Source organism: Cryptomeria japonica, chromosome 3 (genome assembly GCF_030272615.1).
Source record: "Cryptomeria japonica chromosome 3, Sugi_1.0, whole genome shotgun sequence".
NCBI lineage: Eukaryota > Viridiplantae > Streptophyta > Pinopsida > Cupressales > Cupressaceae > Cryptomeria > Cryptomeria japonica.
In genome coordinates, this window is record NC_081407.1 from 17,606,453 (window position 1) to 17,617,318 (window position 10,866).

The following is a 10,866-nucleotide window of genomic DNA, read 5'->3' on the forward strand; positions in this document are numbered from 1 at the left end:
CAGCCAGTTTTTGGGAGTCCAAATTTGAGTGTTGCATAACTACACGAATATCTTGCACTTGTCTATCCTTGGTAACGAACTGCTCTCATTCTTTGTTTATACTTATCTCTGTATTTATTTGCTCTTAGAAGATTTTGAAACTCTTAATAAGAGGTAAGTGTAGTTTTCTAGTAATATAGTATAATTCTCAAACGAACAAAGAATCAAGTAAAGCATCTTATACAGTCCCAGAGGCAGCGTCAACAAAATCACCAACTCAAGATCTTCACAAACTCACCATGTTGTGGGATGTTAAACCAATGAATATTACAACAAAAATAATATTGACTTTCATTGCCATTCTGCTACCATTATTACAAAATATAATTACATATATAGAGCATATTGGGAACCTGGGCTTAAAAAGATCCCTATCAATCTCTTTGCCTGGCTAAGAGCAGTTAAATCAACCACACTTTACTGCTCTTTAACCTTCGACTTGCACTTGTTTAAGTAGTGCTCACAATTGGTAAATTCAATTGACCCCTACAATAAAATAGTCTCCAAATCATCCAGCAATTGGCATAGGTCACTATTTGCAATACAAATTCCACAATAAGAAAATTTTCCTAAACCCTCTCTATATGAAGTGTAAGCTGGGGATCTTTCAAATTTGAAATGCTTCTTGTAGTCCTCCTCTGATAAATTCCTCATTAATCTTTTCCATGAGGCGGAATGAATAAAAGAATCAGCAGTTTATGCCACATTGTTTCAAATCTGGACCTTTGACCTTTACGACAAAAGGATTGACTCGAACCCAAAGAAGAGAGAAAATGGATGCCAAGAGAATAGACCAGATAACCACAATTGTGGGAGTTCTGTTCTGTCGACCCATGAGACCCTTGAGGAAAGGGTAGAGATGCACAATGACCCAGAAAGCAAAGAAAAATTTACCAAACAATGGACCCCATGACTGGTACCCATTGCTGATGGCATCTGAAAAACCGGCCACAACTCCCACCAGGTTGATGATTAGAAGGGTTGTAGGAGGAATTAGAAGTGTTGTCCATTTGAATGCATAAAGTTCCCCAAAATCACCATCATCTGTTGCCTTAGCAGTGACTGTGAAATTTGTGTCAATTCCTGCCAGCACCTTGAGCAGACCTTGGATAACTGCAAAAAAATGTGCTGAGACACCTCCAATAACCCAAAACTGCTCATTCCTCCACCATTCCTCAATGCTCACTCCACTCCACCTCATTTCCAGAATACCAGTGATGAAAATTGCCAAGAACAGAGATATGAAGAAAAAACTTGCAAATAAACTAATCTGCATAAACCAAAATTAGAGAAACGCCAATGGTTAGAAACATAGTCATTCATACTAAAAATGATGTAAATTTGAGACTGTTATCTACCTACACCCATAACAATGATGCAATTCGTATGTTAAATATTCCCTTAAAATGGTACAATGTATTGGGCAATATTAGTGGTTATTGACTGCCATATTTCGACTACTCCATAACCATTATTATTAGCCATAACATTGTGTCTTACTAAGCTTACACGCAACATATAACATCAATATAACATGGGTGTAGAATATATTACAAATTTTAAGGACATACCGAAGGCATTATGAATTTTCCAGTGAGCAAGCAGATGGCTGGTAGGGTACAGTAGGCGATGAGTGGAAGGGAAGTCAGTGGGTAGACAATTGTGTTGATATAAGCAAGTCTTTCAAGCCATTTTAGATGGCCATAACCATACCATATTGGGCAATGCCTGCTCAGGAAAATTTCCACTGACCCCAAAGCCCAACGCAAGACCTGGTTCAGACGATCTGATAGATTGATAGGAGCAGATCCCTTGAATGCAGCTAATTTGGGCATACAGTAAATTGACCTCCACCCTCGGCAATGCATCTTGAAGCCAGTCAAAATATCCTCTGTCACTGATCCATAGATCCATCCAAGCTGCAAAAAACGCAAAGCATAATTCAGAGTAAACCTGAGCATTCATGATGCATTCTTTTAGTAAAATTTTATAAGTGTCCAGGTTCAACCCAACAAATGAAGCGACTAAAACAAGATTGGAAATCGATTTGGATGGGCTGTGGGTAGTCTGTAGCTATAATTCTAGCGAAAGTAGGAAATTGGGCAACCTAAGATTGATTCTTCTCATTATTCAAACCATAGTCATTTGGAGACAAGGGATTGCAGGTGCTGATACCGTGAGAAGGCCTCCGTTGAAATCAGGTTATGTGATCAAGTGTATTAGGGTATGACTGTAGGATATCAGAAAATGCAGTTATAGGAACATGGATGTGGCCCTTGTAGTGGATTTCCTGGTGACAATTTATTAAACCAATTGAACATAACACATCTCGATGGCTTGGAGTTAAAGAAAAAGAAAATAAATGCTTTGCACCATACCTCTTTGCCCCATTCAGTTTTATCTTCATAACCACAACTGATGACATGAATAGCTTCTTTCAACAATTCAGCAGGATCTGCAGTGTGTGGAACACCGCCGTTCTCCATTAGAGTGGATTGAATAAAGGCAGATGACTGTCCAAACCTCTTCTCGAAATCAGACTGTGACATCAACAATGCTTTGTCTTCATCAAATGCTGCACAAAATAAAAACTCATCATACTCTGTAAAGAGAAAAATTCAAAAAAGTAAAGTAAAAGCAAAAGTTTGATTTCACATGTTACACCTACCATCAAGTCCTTCCTCAATCCCATCTGGGTTATAGGCAGGAGCTGGAATGCCTGCTGCAGTTTTCTTTGATGACTTCCCAGTCCTTTTACGAGGCCCACAACAAGGGCAGCAATCGCAGGTCACCATCTTTGGACGCTTTTGGCCACGAGGAGGCTCATACCCATACAGAGCGTACCTTCTAAATACACATCCAGTTCCCACATACACTGGACCTTGAATTCCATCCAGACCTTTCATGTTAATCTACATAGACCCACCAATGTACATGTCATTTTTATGGTTTGACCCATACGAAATCTAAAATTTTCTTTAGAAATTGAAAGAACGTTGTGCATAGACAAAGAAATTATAGAATTGCAATGCACACTATAATTGGGATGTTTAGTATTCTCACAGCATACTTTTGGCATTATAACTTGTTGTCACGTTTCAGGCAGTTCACTGCCTTAAAAGTATTATCTCTTTATCCTATTCATTTGATGGCAACTCTATTTGGTGATTCTTAGATTTTGCATACTTTGCATGGGTTCTTTAGTTTGTAATCTAACTCTACTCTTTTTTTTCTATCTTAGGTGAGCTATAATGTCTAAGTTTGACAGTTCCAGAAGGGATTTTAGTAATGCAGATTATAATGTAGTCCTCTGTGAAGTAGGCACCTTAAGTTCGTTCCAACCTTTAATTGCGAGAAAACATTCAGTGTATTTTGAGTCTCTGACGTGAGATGAAGTGGGAGATGCCATCTATCCTTTCTTGACTAGGGAAAGGTAGCTCTACAATTCTCTGTTCTTGACTTAATTTTTTAAAACTAATATTAAATATGACTTTTTAACTTTTCAAAAATTAAAAAAGAATACTCAGGGTGGGAGAAATTCATACATCAAAGAAGACAGTGTTTCGATTGGCATAACGATCATTCCGATCAATACCATCAAATCTCTGGGGGAACTGAACATAGCAAACTTTCCTTCCAACCTTGGGATCCATCATGAAGCACATTGCCTCCTTAACTGCCTTGCTGTTGTTGATGTAGTGATCACAATCCAGATTCAGCATGAATGGAGCATTAGTGAGCACAGCAGAAACCCGAACCTGCATAGGATGAAGTTGAATTAGCCAGAAAAAAATGGCTAAGAGTCTGATATCAAAGCAAATTGGTCAAAAAAGAAAAGAGGAAATGGAATATAGTTTACCAAAGCATTCATTGCACCAGCCTTCTTATGGTGCTGGAATCCAGTCCTCTTTTCACGGGAAACATAGACTAGGCGTGGAAGTTCATTGCCATCTGTGTCGAGACCTCCACCATGGCCCAAGAACACTTGAAGAATACCAGGATGATCACGGGTATTATTACCAGGCCAAGGTGTTCCGTCTTGCATTATCCATCCTTCCTTAGGCACCTTCAAGGCCTTCGCAACCAATGCATTTATCCGCACTTTGAATTCTTCATATTCCCTCTGCACAAACCAATCATTTTGCAGTCTTTAGAGCTTAATTCACCCTATTGAATCAGATTCTGAAGTAGCAGAACATTTTCTTGCCTTCATAGCACGGCGTTCCTTGACAAAAGTGGGCTGAACTTTGTCCTTCAAATAGTCAATTTTCTCAGAGAAATACATCTCTGGGGCTCGTGGTTCAATATTAAATTTCTTGCAGAAGGGTACCCACTTTCTTGCAAATTCTGAGGTTTCTGACAGCGATTCAAATGTTAGCATTGAAGCTCCATCATCAGAAATATAGCAGGAGACTTTGTCTACAGGGTAATCCACTGCAAGAATGGATAGAACTGTGTTGGCAGTAACCAATGGTGGCTCCTTCAAGGGATCCACAGTACTCACAAAGAGGTCTACAGGGGCAAGCATTGAAGGTTCACCTTCTCTTTCATACCTATGAGAAGATGGATTTCAGACACAATTTCTGCTAATATGGAGCAAATGGAATGCTTCCAGGAGACATCACATAACAAAAGAAAAAAGAGCTCGAATAATTGAGAAGTAAATCAATAAACACACAATAACATCTGGAACAGAACGTATGCAGCATATAAGGAGAAAATTATCGAGCATGTGGTACGTGCCCATTCTTCTTAAAAAAAGTGTCAGTTTATGTTACCGTCCATTGTGAATTCCGCAGATACTGAATACTTTGTTGCAGTTCTTTAATTTCTACTTTGGTGAACAATAGAGAGGGGAAGGGGCAGCTTTTTACATTTTTTTGGTAAATTTCCCATGGTATCTAATTTCATGCCAGTGATAATTTTGAAGCTGAAAAAGCTCGGGGATTAAATCCTAACTCACACTTACCCAGATGCTCAAGTTCACTGCACGGCTGAAGACAAATTGTCCAGCAGGGGATATGTGTTTCAAATAACCAGGCATTACACCTAATCCCAGGAAGAACCACCCCAGCCTTGTGAATAGTCAAATCCCAGCATCACATTCATGCATTCCCCAAAAGCAGATTTTCATTACCCGAATTACCAGCCATAATGTAATCTAACTATTCAAGATGTGGCTATAAGATATTACTGTTTTTCTCACTATTTCATAAAGTAGACCATTTGTATTGTTGAATTGAAAACATGAATTTGGTACCGAGAGTTAGTATTTTCTGTTTTATGAGCTGGTATATTACCTCAATGATAGCCGATCCAGATAGGTCTCACGATTAATAGGAAACCATTTGGGGAACTGATCAAGAATCCAGGATATAGCAAACCAGATTTCACAAATGACAGAGGTCAACCAGAGACCAAATGCATTTCTCACAGGATTTAAGATTCGATAGCGAAGGAAGAATCCAAGAACAATCAATCGAATTACAATCACCATTCTATAAGGATTTATTTTGCTTGAAGGAATTGGTACTTTTCTCGACAGTGGCTGTCTTGCTTCATCCATCCTGCATCAAAATTAAAACTGTCAACACAAAAAGTGAAGTTTGAAAAAGTGGCAAATTCAAAACATCAATGGCTACAGATCATATATCAAGTTTGCAATATCAAGACAAAGCTTCTAGAGTAACAATTTAATCATTCAAATCTAGAAAGCTAAGAATTTGAATTCCCAGAGAGAATTCAGTATATTTGGACTCATATTTTATCTGTTCTCTTCATAATCATCATGTTTTTTCTTATAAATGGCCTAAGAAATTTGAAGATAAAGTGCACTCAAATGCAAATCTAGTGGCTTGGAAAGCGTTAACAAGTCCAATCTAATCCATTGTGGAGGCACTATAATTTATGCTTGTATAGAAGAGTTTTCTGGAGTCAACTGCATCGTCAAATTAAGCTCCAGAAAACTCTTCTACAACGTTGCAATGTGAACAATTCAACCTAAAAGTTTTAAATATGCTTGTGTTTTTAATTCAGAAACTTCAAAAATCAAGTTTGAATCCAAAAACATTGGAAGAGAACACAAATTTAATTACATTGGTTTTTCCTGATCAAAATCTTCTGCCTCATTAGGTGGAATTCCTCCATTTTGATATTTTCCATCTGTCATTTGCAACTGGCCTGATTTGTTTTCCTTGGATTTCCAACCATCAAGTCGTTCCTTCCAAGCAACATTTCCATAGCCATAAGCGCCAATGTCCTTGTTTGGATCAATGGTGATCCTTGCACTCCCTGCACTCCAACGTGACAACAAATTTCATTACAAAACAGAGATTCAACTTTTATTGTGCACAGATGAATTTTAAGAAACAGAGACACTGGGATTTACCTGGCTCGGAGCCTGGATAAGGATGTGCAAGCTTAGCAAGCAAATGGCTTTCTGGATAGTATGATGCTGGAATCTCCCCGCTGACCACCTAGCAGAGGACCCAATGATATTATACTTATACAATATTACAAAATTTGACAACCTAGTTCGATATATGATTTCTTGAGATATATTTAACAATCTTATAGGTTATACTTAGATATATGATTTCTTGAGAAGTCCGAATCAGAGGTTCGAACCCTGCAAGTTGGATAAAGTTGGTCAAATGATAACTAGGGATCAATAGGTTTCAGTTAAGATGGTAGATCATTCCTTACAAATGAATTAGGACCTTTATGTGAGTCTGTATGGAATCCATAGTGGCAACAAGATGCCCAGTTGGCAATACTTAGAATTAATAAGCTAAATATGTAATCAGTCCTGGAAAACAATCTAGATGCATTCTGCAATCCAGTCCTTTCAAGCATTTTTTAATCTTAAATAAGTTTTGTAGTAATTTCTATAAAATAAACATGTGGAAGATCAATTTACACTACCAAAAAATTTTGAGTTTGAGGAGAGCCAGTTGCTCAGTGGTAGATCACGCTGAAGTGCATCTGGGAAATTATAGGTTTGGACCCTAACTGATCCATGATTTCTTGTCAAACAGGTCACATAACGTGTGTGCCAATTTACAAATATTCTTAAAACAAATTCAAATTAAGTTTGCATCAATTTACAAATATTCTTAAAACAAATTTAAATTTCTTGAAGTGAATGATAGCTTTGCACCGAAGTTTTCATCTTCCTGAAGAAAAGTTTGAAATTTGCAGCAATGAAATAATTCATACCGAATGGCCCTTTGGGAGTAAAGGAGGTAGGCCTGGATTATGAACAAGTTGTGGATTCTCATGGTCAATGCCATTGGTACTTTGTTGTCGATCTCTTTGCTGAGCTTCCAGATTAAATTCATGTTCAATGTCATCAATATCTTCTTCATCTTCATCACCTTCAACACGAGGACTCCCTGCACGGCACTTACAGTGTAAACATTTTCTCCAAGAGGCTTGACATAAATGCGTTAATTTATATAAAAGAAAAAATAAGCAGCACGTATTTTAGTATATAATGGAGAATAACTTAAGTTGACATGAATTTCCAAATTTAACTATGGAAAATGTAACGATCAAGCAGCAATTAGACAAGTGAAAAATTGGACTGCAAATAAAAAATTAATCTTCCACCAAGCTTGATATAAATCTTGCTAATTATTTCTAGTAAGAAAAGAAAAACAGTACCAAAAAATATTACTATACAATGATGACGACTGCCGACATTTTAATTGACGTGAATTTCTAAATTTTAGTAGTGACATCACACATCAGTTTCACAAGTTGTGAAGAGTGGGACTGCAAAAATGCTTTGCTAGATTTGAAATCAAAATCTTCACCAAGCTTCACAAAAATCTTTAATAATTATGCTTTGAAGAAAACGAAAACCGGAACCAATTTTGATAAATAATGTCAAAGACATCTTAATTGACATGAATATTCAAATTGAAAATGTACAAATCAGGCAGCACTCTGACGACTCGTGGAGAATTGAACTGCAAAAGCTTTCTAGATTTGAAATAAATAGGGATCAACCGATTAAAGACTCACTGGGCAGTGGGCAGGGGAGTTGAGATAAATTTCTGGAATTTCCTATGCAAATTACATTAATTACAATGAAAATTTACGGGTTTTGACAAATTCGACCGGAAAAACATGATTCTTACGACGTGCAAAGATTTTGACTACAGAAAGCCCGCCAAATTTCAAATAAAAGAGTAGTGGCAAAATTAGAGAATGGCAAGGCACGAGAATTTTACGAATAAGATGAACTCGATTAACAGAAATCTCACAGAATTGCTTAAGAATTTCCCAGGAAAGGTTGCTATGTATAAATATAATTGAAACAGCAAAGACAATTTCACCCTGGAATATACTATATGTTGTACGAATAATTGTCGTACATTTTCATATTTTACAATAAATTTTGTCCAAAAACATTTTCTAGAGTAATTATACGCTTCAAAACAATTCACAAACAAAATGATACCTAGTATAAAGCTATCTTGATTTGAAAAAGAATTCGATGAGTTTTTCAGCAAAAAGCTTGCTGGCTTTGAAATAAAAAGCAAATGGAAAAGTTAAACAAATCCTGCATAATTTTGCCAAAACGGTTGCAAATTTCAGGAAAATTCTACTTTTGAAGAATACTAAGAATTTCATGGTAGAAAGCAGCAAAATCGACATAAGCGTAAAATTTCAAATCATATGATATTGTTCTGTTTTCATAATATATATGTATAGAATTTACCGCGAAAGTTATCTAAATATGAAAAGTAGAACACTGATTTTGAATTTTAGGATGTGATGGGAAAGACTAAACCTTTGAGGCGCTTGTATCGAGTGTTGCACTGCGGGCAGCATTGATTTCCTTCTCGCCTTTCGTACTCATAACATGGCCTGCATACAGGAAATCCGCATTCATTGCACGCCACAAAAAGCTCTCCTTCTGTCGTAACTCCCACTGGATCGCCACAAATCTGGCAATCTTGCCCATTTAACGGCTTCAAAGGCTTCCTCTGCAACAACAACAACAACAAAAAAAAATTTATTAAAAAACATCTCTTGTAAATTTGTGATCCAAGATTACAAAACAAAAAGTAAAATTGTAGACAAATTTTGTTTTAGAAAAACACCAAAGTTTTGTAAATATCTGACCTCCTCGTGGCCGTGGATGACGACAAGCTCGTTCCTGTTATGAGAGCCAGCCACTAGCCCGGCCCTGGCTTCCATTTTTTTTAAATTTCCTCAAATTGACCGGCCAAAGCCTGCCAAAATAAAAACTTCCGTTGTCAAACGAAAAACAGTTGCAGTGAACTCTAAATTACTCTGTTCTTTTAAATTCACAGGCAAACATGGCCAGTTTTAAATTTTTAGCTTTTAATCCAAAAACACCACCAAAGCAAATGCAGAGTTTCTGATTTTTATCTAATTGTCGACAAAACACCACCAAATTCAAAATTTTCACGTTCAATCCAAATAAGTCCAGCCAACTCCAGTTCTTCCTCTCTATTCACCAACCTCGAGAATTTTCACCATGAATTGAAAAAGAGTTCAAGCAAAAGGCCAGTCTTCTGTTCCTTACCTGTCAAGTCTCTGTAAAACTCTGTGAATTTAACAGATTCCTATGAGTCCAAAAGTATACATGAATTTTGCTTGTTTTCAAATTAACTGCCAAAACACTGCCAAATTCAAATATTTTTGCCTTCAATTCAAAGCCAGTCTAAACAGAAGGCCAAAGCTCTGTTTTTCCTCGTTCCACAGCCAATTTGAAAAATTCCACACCTCAATCCACTTTCACTTCAAATGTAACACTAAATGTGAGCCCTTCCTCAAAATTCACTGCTAAAATCTTCCGAAAAAACTCATATATTTCTCGTTTGGAGGCTAAATCAGCCCAAACCAAACTCAAAATGCACGGAATTAAGCCCACATTCAACTCTGAAAGGACTCCATTGAAGTACATCAATTCGAACGCTCTCATTTGTAGGAAAAATTTAGCCATCCTGAAAACTTTCACTTCCCCACCAAATTCTGTCTGCTCAGCCGTCGCCATGACAGGGTACCATACACCAACAGCAGTTTTTCCGGAAACCTCTGTTTACCTAAAGCGCACGTGTACACAGAAAGCGGTTTTGTCATTCATTAAAGATCCAATATTTTGTTCAGTATTAAACTAGGGTTTAATTATTTGATTATGCGTATCCTTAACCAACCATAGGTTGGGAAAATGATTTAGTTAGTTGAGTTTGGTATGTAGAGGTTGTCCTGTTCATGGAGGTCGAGGTGTCACTGTTATTTATTTTTGAAGTCTCGTATGTTGGTGGGAGAAATGCTTTCAAGGCAAGGGAAATGGTAGCAGACATATTGGTAGGGTTTTTATCTTCATCTGCTATGGGAATGTTTGCTTCTATGTTAAGGCTTGTCTAACAACTATCTATTAGGTGGCATATGGTTGTATTTGTTTGTATCCGGAGCTTTTTATTAATGTTCAAGATGAGCTAGCTCATGTGTTTATGTTTCAAAAGTTGATTCAAAGAATGGTTTGATTGTGAAGTTCATTTGTTTATATTTGAAGGTATATATAAGTGAGATTAATGGTTAGTATTATGGTGTGGTGTTAGCTGATTTGGAGATGAGACTAATGGTTAAGATGGTTGATTTCATTGTGTCACTATAAGGTTGATTCTAAGGGCATGTATCATAATTAATGAAGGTCTTATGCTTTTATATTTGAAGCACTTGGAGATTTTATAGTTGGTAGAGTAAGGGGGCTTAATGGTGAAGCTTATGTGGATTAATTTTAATGTCATGAGAATGATGTGTAGGGGAGAGGATAAGCTTGATTAA

The 10,866-nt window shown here is 37.0% G+C and overlaps 1 protein-coding gene across 1 annotated transcript; it reads right to left on the reverse strand.

The window, feature by feature from the left end:
* Positions 1-306: 306 nt before the first annotated feature.
* On the reverse strand, positions 307-9,976 carry LOC131049104 (cellulose synthase A catalytic subunit 7 [UDP-forming]). The gene is made up of 14 exons (XM_059217990.1): positions 9,602-9,976; positions 9,175-9,284; positions 8,840-9,035; positions 7,258-7,433; positions 6,428-6,515; positions 6,135-6,330; positions 5,340-5,606; positions 4,247-4,592; positions 3,899-4,162; positions 3,585-3,797; positions 2,708-2,951; positions 2,418-2,614; positions 1,611-1,958; positions 307-1,309 (listed from the first exon to the last, which is right to left on the reverse strand). The coding sequence occupies exons 2-14, from the start codon at positions 9,247-9,249 to the stop codon at positions 728-730; spliced, it is 3,192 nt and encodes a 1,063-aa protein (XP_059073973.1). The 5' UTR covers positions 9,250-9,284; positions 9,602-9,976; the 3' UTR covers positions 307-727.
* Positions 9,977-10,866: the final 890 nt, after the last annotated feature.

Excerpts from the sequence above, each read along its gene's own strand:
- LOC131049104 (XM_059217990.1), bottom strand. The coding sequence starts at position 9,249 with ATGGAAGCCAGGGCCGGGCTAGTGGCTGGCTCTCATAACAGGAACGAG. Across the intron at positions 6,331-6,427 it reads TTATCCAGGCTCCGAGCCAG|GGAGTGCAAGGATCACCATT; the intron begins GTAAATCCCAGT and ends GTTGGAGTGCAG. Across the intron at positions 3,798-3,898 it reads CTGGTGCAATGAATGCTTTG|GTTCGGGTTTCTGCTGTGCT; the intron begins GTAAACTATATT and ends CATCCTATGCAG.